The 27,912-nt window shown below is 37.4% G+C and overlaps 1 protein-coding gene across 1 annotated transcript in view; it reads left to right on the top strand.

Annotated features, from left to right (window-relative positions):
• Positions 1-27,912, top strand: part of lsamp (limbic system associated membrane protein) — an 84,523-nt gene that overhangs the window by 18,052 nt on the left and 38,559 nt on the right. Inside the window, exon 5 of the mRNA XM_088012117.1 lies at positions 18,011-18,136. Within this exon, the coding sequence (XP_087868243.1) occupies positions 18,011-18,136 (126 nt within the window). The remainder of the gene's footprint in view (positions 1-18,010; positions 18,137-27,912) is intronic.

Below are 27,912 nucleotides of genomic sequence, written 5' to 3'. Positions count from 1 at the left end.
CTGGGCCTGTCAATTAGATGGACAGCCCGTCGAAATGGCGCTCGGCACACTTGCCTTTGAAAGTGAGATGGAGTGGCAGAGTTAAACTTGACCCGACTGCCTTCCTTTGAGGGGTAAACACGAACCGAAGTGTGTGCAGAAGTGGTGTCAGCATGCGTCTGCTGTGTCAGAGTAAACAGACCCAGTTCTGCGCATGAAAATATCTGGGATGCTGACTGCCTTTCTAGAACTTCGCCCCAATATGCTGCATCTGTAGGCCTGTCATTACTTCACCAAACTGTGGCCTTACAGAGTTCTGTCACCTGCTCAGCTGTTCCTGTGGCCTACATTACTTTGGGTCGCCTGTCTGAAAGCGCGTTTGGGTATAAACTTTCTGCTTCTCTGCTGTTAAGGTCAACCCTGCTGCTAGACTTGATCCCACTATCAGCACCGTGGTTCAGCTCTGCACAGAGATATAAAAAAAAAAAAAAAAAAAAAAAAAAACAATATTGAAGGTTTTCAAAGTCACCTAGCAGCAGCTATTTAATTTGTCCGAGCAGGAGCAACGGATCTCTGTAATAATATTAATGGGTTTTTCCTTGGAGATCTAACTGGGCATCCATAAAGCGGAGAAAGCAGCACGAGAAAGAGCTTTGTCTGCATTCGAAGTGTTGTAAGCAGTGCAAGCAGGTGCTTCGGGGGCATGCTGATGGATATCTGATTTCGGATGCCTCCCGATGGCTGAGCTGAATCAAGCTCAGCACTGCAAACCTGCAGACCTCTCTACTTCTCCTTTTTGCTTCCTTCTGCTGTCTGCAGACAGAAAAACAGACCATATTAGAACGAATATTTCTTTCTTCGTTTTTCAGTGCACACAATGTCCAATGAATTATGAGTGGTGTTGGTTTCGATATGAGCAACACGACTCACACGGTATCAGAACTTTTTAAAAATTATCTGACCTTACATCGTCATGCCTTATCCATTGTATGGTAGTCTATTTTAAAATCAAAGCACACAAGCCATTACAAAGCAAGAAACTTGGCATTGCCTCACGGCAGCAACTCATTCTAGGTCATAATAGGAGACCGAGATGTACATGTGGCTGTAGAGGTCAACAGTCCGGATATAGCAAGGCAGCCTCATGCACAAAGTAAGATTACTTGTTTTACATGGATTTCTTTACATGAAACATGGGATATATTTGTTTTAACAGTGTTTGCACAAACAAATCCAGATGGATAAAATGCTGAGTATAAATTAATTATCTCATGTTTCCTTTGTATGTCCCAGTAAGTGTGGAACTGAGCACGCATGAAGGAAATACCAGACACCTTCACGAGTATACCCCTTTGTATATATGCAAAATACCTGTAAAGATGGCCTGCACATCTCATTCTCCAAAAAAGCTACAAGAAGACCTAATTCATGGCCTGTGTATAGTAAATTTGCACTGGTGAAGGCTGAGACCTTTTTAAATTGTATAAATGTTTACTGGCATAACTTCTGTAAACAGACACATTGAGGAGCTTGGAAGAATACAGTGAAAGTGTCGTTTAACTATCAAAAAATAGAAGGTCACTCCACTGTAGAAAGGATAACGGTGTATCAAGGGCATTATTGTCAACATGAATGGATTTTCTTGCCAAGAACTAGTTTCCGTTCATAGTCTATCTCAGTCTTCCAGTTTACGACAGTAAATGATTTTTTTCCCCCTGAATTTGTAGAGTGAGAGAAAATGTGTTTTGCTGACATGAACAGGTTCATTGTGTGGTGATGCTTTTAGTTTCCATCATTGTGGGAAAACTGGCTTCAATTTAATCTTTAATGTCATCGTCTTCAACTATATGTTATGGGATTTTTTAAACCTGACTCTCATACAGCTAATTCCAGCCTACAAAGCTAAAAAGGACTTTGCACAGGACTAATCAGGCTTAGTCCTGATTGGCCTTCCAGCTTATTCAAACATGCTTCTTTTTCTGGGAACTTTACAGCACGGCTTTTTGCAGTGTTGCTCTCAAATACTTCTCCGTGCGCAGTTCCGAAAGGACGTAGTGAATCTTGATGAAGGCATGTTTGCCACTATTTTGTCCATGCTCTAGCAGCTATTCATGTAATAGCAAAAATATTTACATTTTCATTATTTTATGAATTGATATTTTGCACAATGCCACCAAGTCTGTACTGAGCATATGATATATTTTCCTAAAGTACTCCTCCATTTTCACAAACTTCTTATTTTTGTGCTTTTTTTGTTCATATAATTTTTTTATTTGAATCAAAGTCAAGAAAAAAAAAAGCAAAACTACTGTTTTTGCCAGGAGTCTTTTAAAGATGTTTGAAATTTGTTCCCTGACATCCATCATGTGCTTTGCATGGATTACATACTCATGCACATCCTCAGCATTTTCCAGTGAGTGTACTTGGCTGCTACATTCCCTGCTGCCCCACCAGATGTCTGGCATGCTATTTTGTTGGACCATATGCTGGCCGGCGCTGATGCAGTGCTTTACATACCAATTCATGAGAGTGGCAACAGAGTACTAAACACTCGCGAAGAAGCATAACTTTTTGATTTACAGTTGCTTTATTAAAATGCTACAATTGCAATAAGTGCAAAAAATGTAACTAGTTTGCAGTAAAGTAGTGCTAATTTTTGTTTTTGCTAGTTGATCGTTTCTTTTAAATACATATTAACATCGCATAAAGTAATAAAACGAATAAAAATATGTGTGCAGTTTTTTAGTAAAGTACAAATATTTAGAGTTGGTGAAAGCCATATTTTAGCTGAGGAAATATAAATTTGACTGCAGCTGAGTTATCTTAGTGTTTAATAGGTTTTGTTTTGAGCAAATTCAATGTGATAGTGGGATCTGACAAAACAAAAAATGGCTGTCAGTGATATTGTGACAGGCAAATTGTTTTTGTGTGCAGTGTATCTGGTATGTAAATGTGTGTCATTATGCATGCACTGTGAACAGTTCTAACAATCTCTAAAACCAGTTTTAAACCTTTTTTTTTGTCCTTCCTGGTGGAGTGCATTCCGTTTTGTACCGCTTGAGCTGTTGTGGGAACAACAACACAGCCTGGTTGAGCTTTATTGGATAAGTTCTTTGCTGAATGTATTGAATAGGCTAATGTTGAATTGAATTTATCTTATATTTCACAATAGCTGTCTAAAATGTCTTTACCCTCCCGCAGTCCTAGGAGGGGGTCAGGAGGACCCTGCGTGCGCTTTTACAAGTTTTTTTTTTTTTTTTTTTTTTTTTGAGTGTGTGGTTTTGGGAACTGACAGGCTGATGAACTATCCCCATTGTCTGACCGTGACATCTTCCTACATATAACAGAAAGTTACTTCTTACTAATTAGGCAATCCTAGGAACTGCAATCTACTTCAGAATTCAAAGTTTATATGAGAGATGCACAATATATCAGCATTAATATCAGTATTGGCCAGTGTGCTTGAACATATCGGTATCAGACCCATTAATAAAACTGCACCGACATTAACAATCAGTTGTCATTTCCATTTTGTTGCCAGTTGTGTATGTGGTTGAAGAAGGGAGAGGGATTCATATTGGAGTATTCATTTGGGTAAGTGAAGCAGAGATTGGGGGGAAAGTTAAAGCAGAGAATCCATCTCTGTGGTATGGTCGTTTTTTTCACAAATGTCAGAAAGGTAGGGACATATTATATGCATAGACATATGTATTGATACACTTAATATAAGTAAATATTGGTCATCGAGCAAAATGGAATAATATCAGATATTGATACTGACCAAAATTTTCAAAATGGTGCATTCATAGTCAGATTTTTGTTTTTCACTCAATGGCTTTAATATTCCAGGTATTAAACTTTGAGACTATGATACTGTAATAAAAATATTCATTTATTTTACTTCTTCTTGCAAAAGTCTCATTATTTTAGTAAAAAAAAAATTAGAAAATCAACTATTTTGATATAGTATATTTATTTCCAATGATTAGGTGTCCCAAAGTAACAGTGCAGTCACAGAACATAGTCAAAGATCTTCCTGCTTTTTACACTTTGATGGTGAAATTACAGATTATAGATGGGCGATATCTTCTTCCTGTGAAGACACGCAAGAGTTGGCAGAGGTTAGATGCTGCACTAGCCACTGCAGCAAATAAACACATGGGGTTGATATCTCTTGTCAGAGCTAGGGAATACTCAACTCCTGCAGCCTTCTCATTACACTGGAGCTCAAGGGAAAATGCAGAAGGAAATGAAAGACATACCGGAGAAAAAGTGACAGTGATGATGTAAGAGTTGAGCGATTGACTGCAGCTGATGAACTGAAGAACAGAATGATAGATGCACATGTAAGATATTGGTGTAAAAAGCTCATCTGCATCCTTATGAGAATGTTTTGGATTATATAGAAAGCAACAAATGTAAAAGGAAATTGAAAAGCAGCATCGGTGACATCCACAGAGACTAAAGAGAGAAAGAAAGATGGAAACGATGAGCGTGTCCCCGCAGAAGAAAGAGCAGCTGTGAGCCCAGTCAAAGACTGTGCGTGTGTGAGTGGAGAGCAGTGTGTGGCAGTCTCCAGCTAAGTGTATCAGGTGTTTTCCACTCCAGAAGCTGTTCGCAGTTCTTCACAAGGCAAAACCAACACACTGGAAGAGAGGGCGCAAACTTGTAACTCAGTCAACCCAATCAATGCCATCACTTTATTTTTACATTCTGGAGCCAAAGATAAATCTCGCAAGATGTGAGGAACTTTTTTGGGAAAGATTTTCTCAGTCAATTTTTGCTACCTATTTTTGTATTTTCCATTGTTTCAGTTATGCTAATTTATCCTTTGATTTTCATCATTCAATCCATTAGCATCATTTTGATCAGGCGCTTGAAAAGAATCACAAAACACCAAAGTGTGACCTCAGTGCACTGCTTTGTCAAAGACGGATTAATAAACTTCTAATGGATGGAAGAAGAGAACTCCGCAGGTTTGACTTTTATCTAGACAAACCATTTCAAAACGGTATTCATAATTTGCCAAACGTTTCATCTGTGTTTGAACTGCAAGCCCAATTTAAAGAATCGTAGGTGCTAAAGCATCTACAGACATTCATATTATTACAACATCCATTTTTTCCACTTGCTTCTTGTTATTTAGCAACAAGGAGTTTGCCCACACTCCTAAGCCTCGTCGAGGTAAAGGATGAACCAGCTCACGAGATTTTCTCAGACAGCTAGAGCTGTTCCTGGTTTTGTGTTGTTTGTATTATAGCACTCACAGAGGCTGTATACTTTTAAACTGCTTACTGTGTTGGATAGATCAGGATCAGTATGAAATTATGCAAGATGGTTAATTGCTGTGGCACTTTAGAGAGCGCAGATGTTTCATTACCATGCACATTTGGGTTCTCAGCTAAATAATACCTGTTTTCTGTCATTCCCCCCTATGGCTCTTTTTTTTTTTTTCATGGCTCCATGTTTCAAATTACTATTGAGAATTTGATAATATATTTATCTGTGCAAACCACTTTGCCCGGTATTCTATCACCTGATTTTAAAACGGATTAAATTTGAAGTTGTTGTAACTCATTTTATCGTTTTGAATCTTAAAGCCATGTCCAAGTTCAGTTTATTAACATAGTTTGTAACACTTAACCAAGGCTGCTCAGTCTTTGTGATTCTCAAAACAGAAATAAAATGCAAATTATTCACCGGGATGTGCTTTTTTTTCCGACTTTACACTAAAAATGCACTTTTCAAACTGTAAACCCTTGCTACCTATCAGCTTCATCTGGATAACACGTTTCAGTTTTGTTTTCTTTACAGTGCCAAGTTATTGCAAACAGCTCGTGACACTTTACTCCACAAACAGATGAAAATAATTGTCAGTTATGTAGGTGAGATCCACTTTATTACATCGCAATACTTTCACAAAGTTATTTTCTGATACAAGATCAAACATGGATGGATAGATGTAAACATAATAAATGCCAGCTATGACAAGATCCTTGAAATTATCTCCTAGCTTAAGTGCTGGCTTGATGGAGATGTTCAATCATAATGGGGATTTGAACTTTTCACTTGATGATAATTATTTAGCGCCATTTGTCTTGTGTTAAGTTTACTAAAACAAATCAATAAGAAAAAAAATTTTTTTAAAGAAACATCTGAAGAATTTTGATTTAACAAATTCCTGCCATGTTAGTTGGAAATTTTCTGACCCACATGCAGAATCAAATAACAGAATATCAGTAGTAAAACATACGCAGTTTTATTTGCAAAATGTACAACGTGTTAAAAGTGTGACTGAAGAAGTTCTCCTTTCTCGATGTGGTTAAAGTGGCATCTGGGCAGAGACGGTATGGTTAAATGTGAGTCTTGAACAGCGATTTGGTTGAATCCGAGTTGTAGCTTGGCCGTGGGCTAACGGCTGTGTGGTGGCGTTTCAGTATGAAAGAAGGTAAGTCTGTTCCTGTTGTGCAATTGATGAGACATGAATCTGTAGAAGAGCGGAGCTTAGAAAAGGTGTTGTGGAGCAGATGGTCTGGTGGAAATTTGAGTACGCCTGAGGTGCGGAGGACAATTGTGGAAAGGCTGATAATGAGATGGTTTTTGTTGAAGAAATCTCAAGACGAGGGACCTAGTAGCAACCTGGGAGCACAAGAGAATGAATGTAATCTTAAGCCAAGATAAATAAACATGGAATTCTAAAACGCAGGAGAACTTTACCTTAGAGAACAATGAGAATAGATACTACCCAACAAAGGACACCTGGTGGAAAGAGGTTTTCAAGCAGGTCCTAAAGTCCTCAGAGTCTGATAAAGAGCCTGGTGTGCAGCTGTGCACAGATAGAAAAGCCTACCTGCAGAGATCCTCTGAAAAAGTAAGACTCACACTCTCACAGAAAATGCACGCACACACACCACAATCATCACAATCATGACCTTTGCTTTTGCCATTGTTCCTGGACAAACCCTGGAGCTCCTTAAAGGGCACTTCTTTTTTTTTACACTTTGAACCCCTTTGTGTATACTGTCAGGTCTTGCATAGTATTCTTATAAAGAATACAGTATTCTTATTTGATTTTGAAGTAACTTGAATGTTTTCAGTCATTTAAGGGTCCTTTGTATATAGAAGCAGCCAAAACATGTTTTTTTTTTAATTATTATTATTTACTTGCACTTTTTGTAAAATCTTCATCCGAGTATGAATATTTTCCTAATCCTATCTAAGGATAATCTGAGCTCTGGTTGAGAACTATTGCAACAAGAGCAGGATGAACTCGTTCTGCCAGGTTGAGGCTCTCACTGAGGAGGACTTCATGTGCTATTGTGTCTTATTTCTGAGAGGTAACTGACACATCTATTTTCTGACCTTTACCCATGGACATGAAATTTGGATCATGACCAAAACAATAATGTCTCAGAATAGAAGCACCTGAAATTGGCTTGGATGACTGGGCTCAGCCTTACGAATAAGGCGAAGAGCCGTGTCGTCTGAGGGGAGCTCGAAGTGAATCCAAAAGAAGTCAGATGAGATGGTTTGGGAGCCTGATGAGAATGCCTCCTGGCTGCCTCTCAGATTAGATTAAAATGCTTTATAAACTAAGCATGTAGGACTCTTGTTACTCCCTCACTGACTCATGAACACAGAAATGCAAACTCTAAGAGTCCACGTTATGCTGTCAACTTTAGCAGATTGTCTCAAATGGGAATAAATCAGGTAGTATCGATTGGTTAGTGCTGACTATTAGTTTCACTTCCTTGGAACATCCTTAAGGGTCTCTGGGAATCGGGGGAATTACGCTGAAAGGCCATCTGAATGCCACAGTAAGCCACACTGTAATCTAAGCTACATTTTATTGCCCGGGTGATCAAAGAAGTAGTTCTGTATGTTAATGTTTTGAACCTCAGGCTTTCTCATGAATTAGGGGGCGTCAATAAGACACAGTTAGTGGACTGCAAACATTTAAACTTGACCTTATTTCCGAATGCATAAGAATTGACCATTAATGAAAAATGTTTACTAAAACACCTGTTTCTGAGAAGAAGATGGAGGCAAAATGTCATTCTGTAAAGACTTTTGAGATTTATAAATAGTCAAAGAATTAATGTACTTTGTTCAAGTTCTGCCAGTTCTCAAATTCAAAGATAAAGTAGACAAATAAAAAAGATACTTGATGACTACAGTGGAATAACAGTGTAAGAAAGTTCAGTCCAACAACCTTGGAGTCTTCGTTGAGGAAACTTTTGAAATGACAAAGCAAAGTTGACTTGCTTCCCACTGTTTCTCTTTTTAATGATCTCCTTTCATGGGCTACGGTTTTAAGTGGTCGTCCATGTAGATTGGTAGGTTTGGAGATGTGATACGATCTTTCCATTTTAAAACGAACAGTACTCGATGTGCTCAGAGGTATAATTTTATGACGTAACCCTGAGTTTACAGGGTTATCCCTGACATTATGTTCCCTTGTTTTATGTTTTGTTCTGGACCAAATGTCTGTAAAATAGTTGGATTTATCCTGAGGTTTAATCATTCTATGTACTAATTAGGTGACTTCTTCGTAGCACATTTTATGAATAGCTATATGAATATATGTCGGCTTAAAATAAATGACCAAACATTTTAGATTTTTATTTTGTAAAAAAGAAAAAGAAAATGGGGAAAAGACATTTTGAATTTTTGCTCTTCTCTATAATGCAATACCATATATATTTATTGTTGCAGTATGGTAAATTTGTTCAAGGTGTTTAAATATTTAACTGAAAACAATGAGGAAAAACTGTTTAACATTCTTTTTTTTCTCCTCTTTGATCCCTTCTTTTCCATCACTTAGAGAGAAACTGCTCTTGGACCTTTCTGCCTTGCATCTGCTGTTCTCCACGTTTTAGTGCAGAGACCAATTAAATGTTCAAGCGATTTACAAGCTGCTGCCCTGAGCTCAACCATCAATTGGAAGAAGAATAAAAAAAAATAAAAAAAATGAACTACCCACTTAATTAATCACCTTGGGGGTCCCCAAATCACTCGAGGTTTATAACAGGGTGGATGGAAATCTGATAGCTCTAGCACACTGTTAAAAATCAGCTGAAATGGAAAGCTCTTCTTCACCTCCTTGAGTCAGGAACCGCCAGTAGGCCATGGCATCTGTGTTACACTCTGTGTTTCCTTTGAAAGTTTCTCATTCGTCTTGGGCTTTTAAAGAACCGCAGGTGCTAACGGCTACATAAGAAATGAGGAGAGAAAACATTCTTTTTTCCTTTGGTGTTTTTTTTTTTTTATCTTCCCTCTCTTCCTCTCTTCAATTTACGGTGAAAAGCACGTGTGCAGTGGAAATGTAGTTAGTGAGAAGTCCCCTTTGCATTTCCTGGTCACTTGGCAAGAATCTGTCCGGGTGACTGCGGACAAGACACCTCAGGTTTTAATGCAAACAGTCCACGCTTCTACAGTTTGCATAGGGAGATGGAATAGTCAGCTGAATTGTGTATTTAGACTAATGTGTGTGCCGCCCATGTTATGCCAAGGTCGCTTTTCATGAGATCGAACGTTGGTTTAAAGATGAGTAAATAAAGTGATAAACCACATATTTGATCACTGAGTAAGATTTGGTTGGACAAAATGTCTGTTTGTGTGTGACTCAACTGACTAAAAATAGCAACATAAGCATCAAGCTCGTGCTCCTGTCAGACTGCTTCCTGTCTTGTCACAAATGGTGCGCTGATCTTGTTGCAACTGCAAAACGTCAGTCCTGAGAAAGGCAACATGTAGGTCAGATGTGTCCAAAATTAGATTTTACCCTGGACTCACCATGTAAAACATGGTGGTGGCAGCATCATGCTTTTTTTTTTTTTTTTTTTCAGCAGTCACGAGTCGGAGTTAATTCAGCGTTTTATTTTCTATGTGCTAATAGTGGAACCAATTTTTCATGTCGCACTTGGCGTCAACATAAATGATTTTGTTTTTCCTGGATAAATTCTAAATCGCTAAATTACTCGACTGTTTTGTAAACGTTTCCTTGAATAAAGTTTGATATCTGTGTTGAAGTTTTGTATCAGTGGAGTGAAAAGGCAATGCTGGAGGAATGTAAGCTCAACCTGCAAATGTTCTATACCACTGAAACCCAAGTTAAATATGCACTGATGGAATGGGTTATTACTATGTTCTATAAGCATTTTTTTAGCTCGGGGTTTCAATTTCTTTTCCAACCATTTCACTGAAGTCTTCATATGCATGAATTCTTTGTGCTTCCCCTACTTGCTTTGTTTTTTTTTTTTACTTTAATCAGCTTGAATGGTTTAAGCCACTTAATTGTTGTTTTTTTCACCTTTTACAATAACATATTACCTTGTGGGTTTAAGGTGCCATATTGTAAACACACAAAAGGGCTAAAAACAAGCTCGCCGAGGAAGTAGACCTCAGCAGGTGCTTATTTAAAACGACGTGATTCCGTCTCTTAGTTTTGACAGCGGCTGGCCTGGTTGAGCTGACTTTCTTTATAGAAAGGAGGTAATTGGTGCTAATGCTTCCAAGCACTAAAAGCCAAAAGCAAAAAAAAAAAAAAAAAAAGCTGCAAGTGCTTTCTCCTGATTATCCTCTAATGGTCTCAAATTAGCTGAGCATAATCATATGCCTCTTATGCACTGGCTTCCATATCCCTCCTCCGAATGTCACACAGAGAGCCGGTGGGGGGTAAATGTTAGGCAAGGCAAAAAAAAACATAATAAGCTCATATAGGGGGGAAAATACAAAACATTCAAAATGATATACACACACCTCACTCTTTATAAATGTGCTATTGTTGTACAGTAAGATAACATCTTTGATGTTAAAAAAAAACCCAAACTGAACTGTGGCAGTATCAAAGCAACATGAAAAAGTCTTCCATTTTGGATTCTGCCTCCTATTTTATGTCCATAGAGCCGGTGAGTGTGGGGAATAATCTTTACAAAGACTAAGGCTGTCTTGTTGTTTCCCTCTGTCTTGTATGTCTGCTAAACAAGAGAGTAGAGTTTGGCATCGTAATCTGCGCATTGTAATGAACAGTTTAGCTTGAACATAAAGCAATGTGACAGAGTACAGGTGGGCGAAGGCTCATTTTGTTTTTCTCTGCGTCTTCCCTGCTTCTGTTCAGAACCTAATTTATACATCGTTTTATTTGAGATTAACCGAACGAGAATATCGGTACTTTTTTTTTTTTGTTGTTGCTACATTAGAAAATATAAGTTGTTATTGCATAGAAAATGAGTTCAGAAAAGGAGAAAAACATCACAGGAGAACTTGGAAGTCTAAATTTAGATGCAGGGCATAAGCAGTGTAACAACCAGTTAAATGTTTTATGGTCCAGAAGAGCATTTCTTTAGCATATATGCTGTTTTATTCCTCTACAAAGCAAAGCTCTAAACGATGGTTTAGCCTTATTTTATAATTTTATTGATAAACACCCTATGGACCACAGTCAAGAAAAAAATCTTACGTGTTTGGTCAAACTACTGACTTGACAAACCTTATTTTGAATTATGCCTGAGTGCTCTGATTTTCAAATGGGTTTCGTCAGCTGCTGACAATTCCCCCAAGTAGGTAAGGCCAAAAGATCTGCCAAAGATCACTTCTTGTGGTTTATTCAAACTCAGCAGGGAAGTCTCTTTTGCATAACGTCTGCGAGCCAAAGTCACTTTTTTGTGTGATTTCTATTCATCTGAACTTAAGGGGACTAGAAGTCGGACCACCTTTGCTACTCATCTTTAGTCCCAGACAGGGATGAACCGGGAATAGAAACCCTGGATTTTCTCTCAAACAGACCTGCTGCCTGTCATAGCTGTGATGGTCTGTTATTATACAGTTTCCCTTAGGTCTACGTACACTATTTTGCCAAATGGATTCTCACCCTTCAATTTGAATGTTCCTAGGAGCATAAAATCACAAATGTTTGTTTGATTTCAACAATTCAAAAGCAAAATATCCCATATGGCCACGTTTGAATCCTCTGACAGAATGCTATAGCTACTCCCCAATGAGGTTCAGATGTCACTGAGGTGTTTGCTCTTGTCTGTCTTCATGACTGCGATTTCCCCCATTGGGGTTTCAGCAGGACAGCCTCCCCTGCTTCAGCACAAGGTGAAGATCCTTTCAAATAGCTTCTAAGTTATTCCAGCAACACCTGAAATATGAGTGGCAGAAGAGTTTTATCTCAGGGAAAATCTAGACACATGTGGTTACTGTGGTTGTAAACCTGCATCTCACATCTACTGAGGATCTTTGTATTGTAAGTGGTTTTTTTTTTGTTTTTTTGTTTTTTTTTAAATACAGGCAAACTTACTTCCTGTCTCTTTTGATATGAATGTTGTATTGATCTTATGACAAGTTTTTAGTGGGAATATTGAAGACTTTCCTTTGGGGTTTGTCATGGTTTCATACTCAGGCCTCTTTTTTTTCCTCTCTCTTCCTGTGTCTTGGTGTCTGTTGTGAGAAAACATGAAACCTCTTTCCAATTTCTTACTCTTTTTGTTTTTCTTTATGTCTGTTCTATATCTTCTAATGTTTTGTGCCTGTATAGCACTTTGGTTAAATTTGTTTTTGTTCACATCAAACGTTAATAAAGAGCTTGATCAGTTTGGAAATGATTTACTTTATTTGACCTTGAAGCGATGCTCATGAATTCTTGGTAAATGCTCGATAGAGTTGTTTTTTTTTATTGATGTCAGCAGCCTTGCCCCCATCTTTTTTGAAATTTTCCAACTCTAGTCATATTTGTCTTCAACAGAATACTGAAATAACATGGATGTGGAATATTTTTCTGCTCCTTTTTAAACAATTAAATGCTACTGCGCATGAACAAAATTACACACTGATGCTGAGTAAAACATAATTAGCACATTTCTATTTAACTATTGTTTACATAGTGACTGTTTTGACCTTTTTTTCTGCAGTTGTCCATTCTCTAATTATCCAGTCAGTAAAGAAAGTGTCTTTTTTTCCCCTGAATTCCCTGCCAGACATTTCTTCTCTTTGGGAAAAGCTTGTCACTTGGAGTCAGGAATTGCCTGAGGTTCTTTTTCTTTCATTTTTCCTCTTCCTGTCTGCTCAATATACTGTGATAAGGACATAAACCTGCAGACATGAACACGTTTTTCTCTAATTACTCTTTCTTTCTATGTGTGCGCACCATATCACTGTCTTTGAAGTTTGAAATAGCAGTTGAAATGAAGGTCACTGTATATTTTTTGAAATGTTTTCATCTGAGATTAATTAATTTTCTGTTTCTGTCTGAGGACCTTGTCTTTTTTAGCCAAAAATCTTTTTGTTGTTGTTGGTGATGGTGGTTTCCTTGCTTTTTCATTTGGTATTTTTTGGTTGTTGTTATTTTTGGGAAACCTGCCATGAAGATGGGAAATCTCCCACCGCGGAATATGAGCTGTTGTATTTAGATGATGTTGGGCGTGGTGGATGGGTTGCGTTATGATAAACACGAACATTAATTCTCTAAAGCAAGGTTTGAAAAGTACAAACAGTTATCGGAATATTAAATATCTTGTATAACTCATTTAATTGGTAAAACTTTTGCAAACTGTGCATGCCACCTTTCCTGCAGCTTTGGAGGGGAAGTGCTTTTCAGCTAGCTGCCCTTTCCACAAATATTCCTTGAAGGCTGACCGATGATCACGCCCTCACCCGCCCCCTGTCACCGCTGACAGCTGAACACCAGGCGCTCTACGGCCGCACGAGTTGAAATGTCATTCACCCTTCTTTCCTGCCCCATTGTTATGCTTTTCTCATGTCTTCTCCGTCTTCGTTTCTCGCCCACACTTCTGTCCCTCCTTCCCCGTTTTTATATGCGACAGGATTATCGCAGCATGAGCTGTCGTGTCCCCTCCCATCCATTTATTTTATCAGCTTCTGAAGATTTATTTGCCAGTCACACCTCCCACTCATCAGTTTTCCCCCCACCAAGACCCCAACAGCCGATTTGTAGATGAAAATCAATAAATAAAAGAAAAAAAAAAAAAGAAAAAACAATTGACAATTTGGTCCTTTGTCACTTCTGTGGAGAGCCCCCCCCGCCTCAGCAACCCTTGTTGTTTCATTTTGCCACATCTGGAAAGAACATCTTCATTTCTGCTAGGTCATTTGACTACAGCAATAACTCTGTATGACTTCGGTGAAGATGCTGCGTGGCATGATTGTGACTGCCCTGTCAGTTGGTATTAGGCAGATGGTTTCCAGCGGGGCGTTATGTGTGTGAGTGAGAGAGACAGAGAGATGGAGGGACGTTGGATGGGAGAAAGCTGTTAGTGTTGTTGTGCAGAGATAAAGCTCCAATAATACCCTTGCTGGGGAATCAGAGATTGAAATACCGTTTCTTTGAAAATGCAGTCGATGTGAAGGAATGAGCAATGAGTTCAACACTATCAGATTTAGAAAACAACAATTCCCACACGATACATTGCTCACAAACGACTGTTTTGCTCCATATCATTGAAAGCTTTCAGTATAGATTCTAAACGTGTGCCGTTCGCGGAGTGCTGTTGATGTTGAGATGGAGAAATGGGGAAAAAGTGTCTCAGGCACAACAATCATAAAGTCCTGTTTTGGACCAATTAACAAGTCTTACATCAGACTACAACCATTCACTTCTAAATACTAAATTAGGATTTCCTGTCTTAGAAAACAGCGTATAATTGTAGAGGGAAAGGATTAAAGTGCTTTCAAGATATTTTGCACATAAAAAATTGGAACGCATTTGAATTCAGCTCCCAACCCCTTGGTGTCAATAGTTCATAGAGACATCTATCAAATATATCTATAGTCTGAACTTTCCTTTGGTTCATTTCTGCAAAAGAGCTGCAAAACATAAGCTTATTTGGGTGTTTAGAACAACTTTGAACAGCAATCTTCAATTCTTGCGATAGTTTTTTCATTAATTTTCAGTCAGTTAGCTCTGGCTGTATGTTCAGTGTTGTTGTCGAGCTGTAAGATGATTTTTAGCCATAGTCTCAAGTGTTTTTGCAGCACTAAAGGTTTTATTCTACGTTTGACATGCATTTATCGTCATCCATCTTTTGGCATTGATGGCCTTTATTTGAAAGCATTCCCTCAGGAAGGGAGGAGAGAGAAAGTTTTACTAATGACAAGAGGTACATCCAGAAAAAGGAATTGGCAAAGGATAACCCTTCACAATTAGGTGACCCACTAGAAGCAGGGCTTTTAGCATCCTCAGATTTACAGCAAAACTAACACCAATCAGCAATGACATGCAACATTTTTGTTGTTAAGTCCTATAAAGAGCCTAGTTGAAACAACTTGGATTTTAAGTTAAGTTAAAACATTTCTATCGCTGCTTGGAGAGGCAGAATAAATTACTTTAAAAATATTTTTACTCTAATTATTCTCTATGTTCTAACAAAATATTTTGTTTGTCACAAGTGTCAGAAAGATATACACACCAGCACATACTTTTTGACAAAGGAAATTTTTTGAGACATCTCCAAAGAGTTAAAAAGAAACCTGAAAGCCCTGCCTTAAAAAATTTGTATCTTGACGAAAAATCTTTCCAGCTTAAAGTGTGGCCTATTGTTGATTTAACTAACTTAATGTGGCACCTTGAAACCTGCATGTTGTCTATTTGTTGAGCAACAAAAGGGACTAATCTCCTTGTGGAGAGAGGCTCTGGCCCTGATGAACTAAAGGATGAACTTCAAACACCTGGTGTCAAAGATGGAAAGGGTCAACATTATTCGTTTCCTGTATACTTCAGGGACCTCATGATGTACGTCAGAAGTGGCAGCGTGCGTCTTATCTGCAGAATGAGTCAAAAGCAGCGCTGTCCTTGGCATTGGCAGATGGTGATAAATGGGGATATTGAAGCCTCAAAAAACTGCTACGCTGGCAGTCTCCAAAGCCCGTCCTGCAAAGTACTTCCTTTACGCCGTTTAGTGGTTCATGCAGTGAAATATAGGAGATCTATTTCTTACAAAGGTTTTTCCTGCAATTTTGCTAAACAAAAAAAGAACAATGGTAGAATGGTCGCCTTCAGCGCTAATCAAAGTGGCTTAAAATCCAATTTAGAACCCTCAGAACCTTAATACGCACTCTAGGATCTTATTTCCATAATGGAAGAAATTTTGGGGATCAACTATGAAATTAGTCCTGTGATTCATTTGCTTGATCAAACAAGGATTGAAGTTCCATCTATCCATGGCCACAAATTCTGTAAAATATTAAATGAGTGAAACCGATTTCACAAAGCAACCACATGTATTTGCGATATTATAAAGCCTAATGACCCAACATTACCTTTACTATATGTAGAGTCTGTTGCAGGTTGAGAAATGTCTGACATTTATGCAGACATTTATTTGCATAAATGTCTGCAAATAATGATCAGAGACCATCCTCAGTGACTTTAAAAGTATTTTGTAAAACATCAGATTGCAAACAAGGACACTTGAATGATGACTCCCATCACATTGTATTCAGCAGAATAGTTAAGTTTTAGTATGAACTGAAGTCTCTTTTCTAACACTAGTAAAAACAATCAATGAAAAAGAAATCCCATCTGGACAATGAACTCGGTGTATCTGTCTGGACGGGTCTGGTGCGCCTCGTCCAGAGAGTCTTGCTGACTTCTGATTGTCAATTTGAAAGATGTGAATTCTCTGTTCAGCTTGTTGAGCATTGATTAAACCAAGTGAAAAGCATATGCAGTTAAATGTCATTGTAATTATTCTTAAAAATGACACGTAAAAATAGATTATGATTGAATGCTTTTGACCGCATCTGTCAAAATGACAGAATGAAAAGGTCCTGCTTCAGTTCTCTGTACAAAACAAAGCACAAAAAAAGTTGCTGTTTTTTTTGTTGTTGTTGTTGTTGTTTCCATGCCACCTAACAGCATGCATGCAGGATTGGAGTTTATGACATAACTTCGGTGAATTTTTCTGCAATTTCCACAATCCATAAAGCAAATACTATTTTAATCTTGGACAAAATGGGCTTTCATGACCACTGCAGGGAAATATAGTTTCACTGTCAATATTAATATGAAAGGCAAACCTGCATTCAGACCAGACTGCACATGGTTATTGCTTTGTTTACTGATATTATAAGGTTACACTGAAGGAAAGGAAAGTTTTAGCTTGTAAAGATGGACTCAGATCAGGGAAAAAGAAATGGTTTAGATTTTCAAACTCATTCAATGTTGCAAAGTAAAACTTCAAGTAGTTCCATAATCAATGTTTTAGACGTGGAAAAAATATATATTTTATTTGATTTAAATTAAACATGAATGAACTTCATTATATTCACCATTGTTCATCATCATTTCTGGCTGCATTTCTGCTTTACCATTATTCATCTATGCCACTTTAGAGTTGTGAAACTCTTGATGAATGCCCTTTGCATCAGTCATGATTGATTACATGCTAGCTGATGACTTGCTTTATCACTTTTACCCTCAGAATATGTCAGAGCTCGTTTCTCCTCCCAAATCTCTCGTTTTGAGGCTTTATTTTTTACTTATTTATGTATTATTTTATTAAAAGTGACAGGACTGGGAGACCAGAGTAAACAGAGATTGCAAAGGAGAATAATAATCAGACACGGCTGAATACAAAAAAGGAAGGTAAACTCAACCTTTAACCTATACATTATGAATCATGCATTAAAGCCCGCCTTCTCAAGGTGTGTTTGACTCAAAATCAGCACGAAACAACTGTCGGATCTCCCACAGGACAAAAGAACCAATCTGTCTATTTGAGCTTGGGCTCCAGGGCAGAAGATTAAATTGCTTATTGAGATCTTTGTTTTCAACACATTATTTGGATCTGCCTCTATAGGCGAAATTTAACAGAAAAAAGTTTTCTAAAAAACCCACCTATGCTCTCAAGAGCAATACATTCTTCTTTTTTTTTTTTTCCATTGTCATCCCTGTTTTATATCACCACTTGCCTCATGTGAAAACGTATTCTGAGAGTTATGTGAAACATTCATGAGATTATTTATACTCTGGCTTCAGTGCAATCACACATCAAATCTCCTGTGTCCACAGTTCCAGCTACAATCTACAAGGTGTCAGAAGACATCATTGTAAATGAGGGCAGCAACGTGACACTCAGCTGTTTGGCAAGTGGCAGGCCGGACCCTCTAATCACCTGGCGGCTGCTCAACCCCTCAGGTAAGAAACATGCAAACATTGCTCATTATTTTGGTTATTTTGTCCAGGTGTCTCACAGGCTGTGAGACAGATTTTGTCATTATATACCGTTAATGTTCAGTTTCTTACCACACCCCCGATACGCAAACACAGTTTGAAATACTGCATCTAAATCTAGAAATACATATTTCACCATGTGAAGTTGCTGTAAGAAATATATTTGGTATCCTACAGGCTTTTTCTATTTTGTCCCCTCAATGAAATGTTGCAGAATAATAGACAAGGAAAACCTGAGTAAATATGACAGATTTTATTTTTAAATAAATAGTTAATTTAATCATGGATGAACTTAAACATACCTTCAGTAAGGAAAGAAAGGCTTGCCGTGTTTTGTGTCCCCATGAATGTGTAATCAGTACATTCATAAAGTAATTCTAGTAGGATGGGCAAGGTTCACCATTGCTCCATGTTTTAATGTTTTTAATTGTTTGCGATCTATAATTGTAAAAAAAATAAAAATAAATTGGGCATTAAATGCGTCTTCTTGAGATCCTTTAGTCTACTTCATGTTGTCGTACAGCTTCTTTTTAATTTTATTTATTTATTCATTCATTCATTCATTCATTCATTGGTTCAACAGGCCTGACTGTAGCAAATAAAACTGCCAAAGCTCATCTTTCCAAAACATCAGGTTAATTTGTGACTAGCCGCAACAACATCGAGAGCAAGTCTCCCCAGGGGCGTTTTGAATTATTTACAGATTTTGAAAGTGTGGATTCTAAGCTTTCTAATAATGTCAAACATAGAAATAAAAGAAGCAGCTATGGTCATTGGAATGTGAGCAAATTGTCCTCAACGTTTCAAAAGAATTGACCCCAAACCTGATCAGCTACCAGTGGGGGATTAACAAAAATTTACATTACTTTGCAAAAAACCCAACACTCCCTTGTTCACTGGCAACTGGTATAACTGGGAAGGTGTACAGTCTTCACGTTTGTCTGGTTAGAAATGTTTAGAGGTCTGTCTGTTTTTCCAACAAGGCTGCTGTGAAAAACGCTGCTGGAAGTCATGGAGTCATCTATGAACCATGAACTGTGGTGGAATTAAACCATGCCTAAATACACACTGAAGGAACTACATTTCTTGGCTGGCTGGGGAACGCCTTGGGATTCCTCCAAAGGAGCTGGTCCAAGTGGCTGGGAAGTCTGGGCTTCTTTGCTTAGGCTGCTGCCTCCCCATCTGACTCCGGATAAGCAGAAAATAATAATGAATACAATAATGTTGGACAATGTTTTCTTTCAGCAACATTGTCACAGTTGTTTTGTTTTTTTTTCCTTAAGCTGTGCAGTTCAACCGCACAACAAATACCAACAAGCAGACATCAACAAAAACTCTACCCACCATGAAGCATGGCAGTGGCAGCATCGTGCTCTGGTTGTACTTCTATGCAGCAGGCACTGGGAAAACAGAAAATATTGCCAAATCCAAGAGGATGATCTGATTTGACTGTCAGTGAAATATACTGCAGGATATATGATTTTCAACAAGACAATGACCCCAAATAAACAGCAAAGCTATTCAGAAATGGCTCAAAGAGAAAAAGTAGGACACCGAGGCGCTCCCAGTTCAAAGACCAGATCGGATTCATATTACAATCTTATGGTGGATATTAAAAAAAAAAAAAAAAAAAAAGATTGATCCCGAAGCCATCTGACAAAGCTCAAGCTTGTTAGGAAGAGTTGATTGACCAGATGTGCCGTATCCAGTCCGACTCAGGGCAGCCAGTGATGCATCTGATGTCAAATGCGGTACATATTTATGCAGTCATTCATGTTATCTTTTTTGATATTAATGAAGTGACATGTTTTGTTTTCACTTTGAAATTAAAATAATTGCTTTCCTTTCTCCAAATCCTTGCCAAATCGTAATGACCTTGGCATTATTTATGACAGCAATTACAACCTGAAGCTTTTACAGGCTTTTTAGTTTCCTCAGATGTTGGCAGCATTTTGCTTTCGGGATGTAGCGCTTTTTCAGAGAAACAATGCATGTCTCAGGTCCCCGATAAGCTCGTAGAGTGATGGATGAAGATTGTGGAGTTGATGAAATCCCAGATTTGATGAGAGATTTGTGCTGATGGAAAGCCATTCTATGCTCATCTCTCTTTATCATTTGCCTCGTCATCTTGTCAGTACTCCAGACATGTTTCACTGACCACATCTGTTTCCTGCACCTGCAGCCTGAATAAATTGGAGAGGTCTATTGGCCTCTTTTCCATATAGGCATTAAAGAAGGCCAATTTGTTCTCCCTAATTTTACATGCCTTGTGGATCAGACAGTCTGCAAGCTTCTCTGAAGTGCAGTGGAAGTGGAAAACTTTTTTATTATTATTGCCTATAAAGTCAAAACAGAGGGTAGTTCAGATTTCTAATAAAAGTGTTGAAATACCTGTGTATACATTGATGGTATTTTGTTTGGACGGATAGATGAAAGTATCTATTGAGGTACAGAAAAGCTAATATCTGAGCTACAACAGTCTGCTTTTATTTGCCATTTCAAATTCTGTTTTCATAACGTTGCTTTGTTTTATATTTTTTATTTGCTTTGCCTGTGTGTTATTGAGAAACACATATTTTAAACAAGAAGGGAGAGTGAAACAAAAAAAAATAAACACACAAAAAAAGAAACGGTCAATGCACAGGCAGGATTGAAGCCTGCACTATATGTCTGCATGCCACATATGGCTTCCTGAGATGAGAGCAGCACTTAATTTGAAAACACTGGCACTGTTATTATTTTGGCTGCTGTTTTATGGGAGTCTTGCTCTGCAGAAACCTTAAGTCTGATGCAGCTCATGAGTGTGTGCCGGGAGAGATAATGGTGTCTGGCAGATGGCAGGCTCGCCCCTTCACACTGCTGCGCTTAGCTACCAAGCTTCTCGACTTTTTGCAAGGACCCCAGATGTTCACAGGAAACAAACTGCCAGTCAAATTGAAGAGTCAAGCTTGTATGTGGTGTGCAATTTAAGCCTTTGTTCTGCTCTCTAAAGCTGTTTTCACACTTACTCAGATCTTTTCACGTTTGCTATCATACCTAAGTATATGTTTTAACATTTTTTGCAAATCCAAGATAAACCTTTGTCTGTTGACAGGTTATTATGCGAAAACAAATTATTAAAAAAAATACATATATAGGGGAAAAAAAATCATATTATTCTGTTATGGTGGAGGCTACATTTAAGATCAACTTTATTCATATACCTGGAAGATATATGTTTCAAGTAAACTTTTATTTTACCTAAATTGTCCTTGTGACTGGAGTGGCCCAGTCGGACTCCTGACTCTAATCTGATAGTTAATCGGTGGAGTAAGCGAAGGATTCGGATAATGGCAAGGGGGCCTTCTGACCTAAAAGACTTGGAGCATGTCACCAAAGATCACTATACTAGTGGAAACATGCAAAAGATGACCAGCAAATATCAGAAGGTTTTGACTGCTGACATGCCTATAAATGATTTTCTATTAATTATTTAGACATGTGTATGAGACCTTTAACATTTATTTTTGTTTTAGATTGTTATCTTTTGACTGATGCCTTCTTCACTTCCTATGAGAATCTATGAAATCCTAAACCTGCCAAAGGTATGACTAATTTTGGCCATGGCTTTATGCGCAGCACACGTGGAGTCTCTCTGAACTGTGAAACTCCTAGTGTTGAATTTTTAGACAAAATTTCCAAAACGATCTATTCCCATCTGGTTTACCTTGAGATCAAATTATGTGCACTATGTTGTAAAATTCATAAAACAGTTGAATGAGAAAGGCAATACTTAAATGTATTTGCATACACCAAGGAGACACAAAGCAAACACTCAACTGTGTCACAAGGATAAGAATCGAGTTTTTAATCTCATACCAGCATGGCTGCACATGCATTTTCGATTTGAACTGCTTGCTATAATAGCATAAAGACACCATATTTATTTTAAACTGTTGCATAAATGACACCATTACACAAATACACAAAATTAAAAAAAATAAAAAAATGCCACAAGGTCATTGCTAGAGCTTACACCTTATTACACTGAACTTATTAACCACTCATTTGTTCATATTCCCTGTTGCTTACACCAATGAGAATAAGGCAAGACAAAAAGAGAACAAAACAGCATTATTACCATTTTAGATTTTATTCAATAAATAGATAAATATCAAAGCAACTACGCTCATGCTAGAAGTCTGGCAGAAGCTCCCACGTGTATGATTACATAAATATGGAGATGCAGACTGATGACTTTATGCACATGTTAATTTGAATAGGTCTTTGAGAGAAAATTAGGTGGCATACAAACACAAGGACAGAACAAACCCTTGTGCTCTACAGTTCCACTGCACTCTTGGCTATTTCCTGCTGCATGTTTGCACTTATGTGTCCCTAAAGAGTCGAAATCAATTAATTTGAAAATCCTTAAGAACTCAAGGATATCAGCAGAGAATAGAAATGCCTGAGCACCCAGGCTCACTCAACAAGAAAATTATCTTCAGGCCACATGAGACAAGTCCTTTGGAGTAATGGCGGCAGCTGAGAGATGTTCATCAGCCAGACATGTCTGACTTTTCCATTAAAATCCTCTTTAGGTCTGCAGAGTTGGTATGAATGAGAAATTGCAATATATGCAATGACTGGCACGGTCTTGACAGGTTTAGCAGAATCTACAAGCAAATAATTTCTGGATCTACACATAAACTCTCTTAAAGTGGTGTAGCTTTTTCCATGGTGCAAAAAAATCAATTTATCAGACCAAATTGAATATTATATATTCATTATAAATTATTCCAAGGTTTGTCATCTTCATAGTTTGTCTGGTTAGAAGCCTTGATGGTAAAACTTCATGAGGAAAACCTGATGTACTCCTTTAGGATTAAATTACGAGTGACAAATGACGCTAACTGTTTCAGCTGACATTTCATTTTAGGATTTATTTACTGCACGGTTGTAGCAGTAATTCTCAAGGTGTCCAGGTTCATTACTGTTGTCATCTGTTTCTACAATGCATCCAAGCTGCATTTTAGCTCTGCCCCGCTTTTTCACCGATGCTGCTGACTATTTCTGTTGGTTATCATACAGCTAATTAGATTAAAACTGACGTGTTTGGCTTCTTAATGACAAACTAGCTTGCAGCTGGCTGGTTGGAAATCTAACCAGAAATTGCTTTTTTTTGCGGTGATGAAAATAGATGCATAACTGGGCTCCAACATAGAGACCGACGATACGTTTGTCACCGAGACACGAGCTCTGACAGTCGATTGCTTACATTTCACTGAACTTGATTTGAATCTAGACTATAAAATCTGTGATTTGTTGAAGTCTGCCAATACATAGCTCTTGTTTCGAAACTGCAGCCAACAGGAACTGACATGACAATACAGCAAGAGATACAAGTATATCAAACCTGGTGCTCATTAGTGTTGGCAGGAGTAGGAGCTAGAGACGAATTGTGCAAATGGTACAACTTTTCAAGCGATGTTTACAATGGTCTAACTAAACATTAGATGTCAAGACATGTTTGTGGTTTACATAAGCTTGTAATTATTCTACAGGTTGAGACGATCTCTTCTTGCTGAAATATTACAACATAATGATGAGAAGATGCTCTTGTTGTGGCAGGCTTGCACATATTCACTTGCTCATATTGACAAATGAAGAGAACAAAGCATCTTATTAGTGTGGGGTTGATATTTGCATGATGATAACTATTGGGAATTGCTTAGCTTTACTTTTACTAAGATGCAATTCATAAACACCAACTGGGTTACTCCTCAAACAAAACACAATTTTGAATATACAACATAATTTTTCAGGCTGGGAAAAAAAAAAAAGTTTTTAATTGTTTTTTCTAAGGAGATAATGGTAAGATTGGGACAAGCATATTTTGATGCATATTATATATTATGCATTGTATATCGAATAAAGATTGTTCAAACCAGAACTTCTATAGTAGTTAATAGTTCTAGTTTTTGATTAGAAAAAACATTTTCTCCATAAAAAAATATATTTTTTTTATGGAGGAAATGTTTTTTCTAATTTTTTTTAGCTTTTCCCAAGCTATTGCTAGACATTCGTCTTGAGACTTAAATGCTTTGCTACATCTCTGCCAGTCATCGATGAAATACCCGGTCCGGGTTTTGCCAGTTTGAGAACTTTTTGAAGAGAGCTAATTAAATGGTTGGAAGAAGGCTGTGAAATTATTTATTCTCATTGCACAGCACAAAACTGGAGGCATCCACTTGCTATTGACTAGGCATCCACCTATGTAATAAAAAATGCATTTGGGGATCAGTAGACATAATTTTTTGAAAGCTAATGCTTCCCTTTGACAGGATGGAGTCACAGGGGCTTAACTATATTGCCAGTATTAAAGCTGTTGCTGTTGATTTAAATATAAAAATTAGCAATAGTTTGTTTTGTTTTTTTTTTCAAATGGAAAAAATATATTTTTCTTTAATTTAGATTTTTTTGACATGCAGTTTGATAGTTCACAAAAAAGAATGGACAGTGCCATGCTCATGAGTATATTATTCTGACATGATTGTTCATGAGAAGAAATTGACGCAAAGTCAGTAACTCAACAAAATTGTCTGAGCTTCTTTTGTCAGAAAACATTTTACCAGTTAGCACAATAAAACAGAAATGATTTATAAAAAAGGACAGGATTGGAGTGCATAAATTCTGAACATCTCTATATCCAGATAATTGTATATATCTATACGTCTCAACTGAATATGTTTTTGTTTTGTAAAGTGCCTTGAGGTTACATTTGATTTTGACTGCCACCATACAATTTTAACTTGGAATTAAAATTGACAACAGTTTTAATTCCAAATTATTTTTGTTTTGCATCAGTATTTAGTGTTTGGAAAATAATCATTAAGAAAATAATAGTGTCTGTCAGGACATTTTAATGTGAAAATGATGACAGTCAGTGTTGGGTTAATTACCGTAGATGAAATACAACCACAATTAAACCATCAAAGGAAAAACAAAGGGAAGAAACTTACTTTTTTTTAAAAAAAGTTTCTTATTATTCATATTAATGTTTTTGCCTACTTACATTAACAATGTTTAACACCTCGTCTTCTTAACTTAAGCCAGTGTTCCTTCTCTGTTTTGCTGAATCAAGTACGCAGCATTGTGAACATCTTTTTCTTTGATTTATGTGACAATAAGTCCCTGCCAAATGTTGCGCCCTCCATATGCCAAAGCAGCAGAGTGTCTTTTAAAAAGAACCATTATAAATGATTATCCATATCATTCGGATGAGGCGCAGCTCATTCCAGTTTTGGCTTTGCTTAGATCTTTTCTGGCTCATCATCATAAAACCTTTAGGAAAATCTACTTTTTGAGGTAACAGGTTTATGACCATTTAACTGAACTCTCTTAATCCATGTAAATCTTTTAAAGGATGTGCTTTTATAATTTCCTGATTGAACTGCTGTATACTTAAAGAATTTGAGAGTAAAAGTACTGGCTACAATGAGCTCTGATTATTTAAATGTAATTACAAGAACCCAGCATACACAAAACAAGCATTTCATAATTGAAGTTTTTTTTTCTTTCTTTTTTTTATTGAATTACTGAGAGGAGAAATAGAGATGCATAAATTGATCCCACATATCCAACAGAAAAAAAGCATATTGTAGATTTTAATCACGTAATGTTGTGGGCATCTACAGTTCATACAAAAATATGGAAGTACATCGCTTTTCTTGTATTTATAGGGCAGGGAACATTCAGTATCCTTGTTGTCTTCCACTAAGTACAAATAAGAATGAAAGAAACTATAATTTGCACAGTTTGTCTTTCTATCTTAGGATACTCTTCAGTATCAAGAAAAAGATTGAAGCATTTACTAACCACACATGGCCCATTTATCCAGGGATCAAAGTAAATCCAGAAGAGTAAATATGTCCAAAAGTCATTTATTTATTTTAATAGTATCCATGTAATATCAATGCAATTACATCACCACTATAATCTCGCTCTAAATAAAGAAAAAAAAAAATCAATCAAAACTTAATTGAGTGCTTTGTTTCAGAATCAGAAAATAAATAAATAAATCCATGAAAATCTACAGGTGCCACAGTTTTTTAACACGCCTGCATCTAATACTTTTAATTTTGGCAACACCACAATATTTACTCTGCTTCTATAGTATTTCCGAATCGATCCAGGCCGAGGCTTTTGATTCCTCTGAATGTCAACCTGCACTGAGGACATCATTTGGTTTCTAAGTTTAGTTCTTTTTTTTCTTTTCCTATTCTCTTCAGTATATTTCTCAGCAGTGGTTTGTTCATTTTTTTGTGTTGAATAAAAATGAAAACTTTAATTAAAATGTTGATGAGAAGCAAGAAAGAATGATTGATTTTGTAACAGAACAAATGCATAAAATTAGGCAAGCATAGACTTCTCACAAAAGCACTTAATGCAGAAGGATTTATTAACATACAAAACACTCATATTTGGCAACTTAAGCTAAAATATGAGTCTAAGATGATAATAAATCACGAGATGTTTGGGAGCTGTGCCACAAGAGTGAGCACTCTTAAAAGTGTCAAACTTCCCATTTCCACTGAGCACTGTCTCACTGCAGCAACGTAGCAATGGTGCGCACCGGAAACCGCGCTGTGTAGGAGAAGAGGGTGACACAAAGAGAGTGAGAGAGCGTGTGAGGCAAGTGACGCATGAACGAAGCACAAGCATCATCCTGTTTACTTTCTCTTTTCTACCCTGACTCTTCTCAAGGCTGCATTCAAACAGGTGCCAGCCACCTGAGGCTCAGAATGGACTGCTGGGAGGTGGAGCCCGGGGGCCCCACCGGGTGACATGGGGAGATTCGTTACTCTAGAGCAAATTTGTTACCTTTCTATTGCTTCGTCTGTATCTATTAAAATGCTTCACTTCACTTTTGTGTTAAATTATGTTATCCATCTTGTGATGTTTGCTTCCGACAAGGTCGATCTTTGTTTCATCTGACCAAAGACAACTTGATCTCAGTAAACTCTTCATGTTTATGTTTTTGGTGGTCAGACAAAAAAGGCTATTTTTCTGGCATTCCCCCAAAGCAACATTTAGGATGTAAACTATAATGGGGGTTATAATGGGGAACCTGATCCAAAAATGCAACTCCTTACTGCTTTCCATTAACACAAAGCTTGGGAGATTTTTTTTTTTTACTTACCTTCCTCACCATCCCATTCTCTGTCAAAGCGGCACGATAAATATGAGTTGTCGTCCAGTCTAACAGCCAATGGGCGAATGAAATGGGCCTTTGAGTCATATCATATTTATACCTCAGGAAATAAGAAAGTCATGAATACCTAATTTAATTGTATTTAAATTATGTTCAACTCTAAAAAGTAGTTTCCCCACTGAATAAGATTATGCTACTGCAATAGATTTGCTCATTTATTTTAGGCCGTTTTACACAGCTTTACTAAATCTACAACATATCTTTCCACCATTTGTGTAATCTCGGCTACCTTTCGAAAATAAAATTTCTGATTTGCTCTGCTAGGGAATACAAGTCCAACTTTTGATATTAGAGAAAGAAAATGACATAAAACAAGTTGTGAGGAGTCCAGTAGTTTGGATAAAGAGACTGGTTTTGACACAGTGCATTTGTTCAGAACTTGTACTGTTCTGCTCTGTGGGTGTCCAGAGACCTTCAAGTGTGCTGCTGATCCTCACTTTAGCTGACTGGATCCCAGCAGGAGTCTGTCCCTCTTTCTTTAAATTGC

Source organism: Poecilia mexicana, unplaced genomic scaffold (genome assembly GCF_051168715.1).
Source record: "Poecilia mexicana isolate PSO_F unplaced genomic scaffold, ASM5116871v1 scaffold_13, whole genome shotgun sequence".
Lineage (NCBI taxonomy): Eukaryota > Metazoa > Chordata > Actinopteri > Cyprinodontiformes > Poeciliidae > Poecilia > Poecilia mexicana.
Note: the sequence above shows the minus strand (reverse complement) of the source record. Positions and strands in the feature narration are given on the sequence as shown.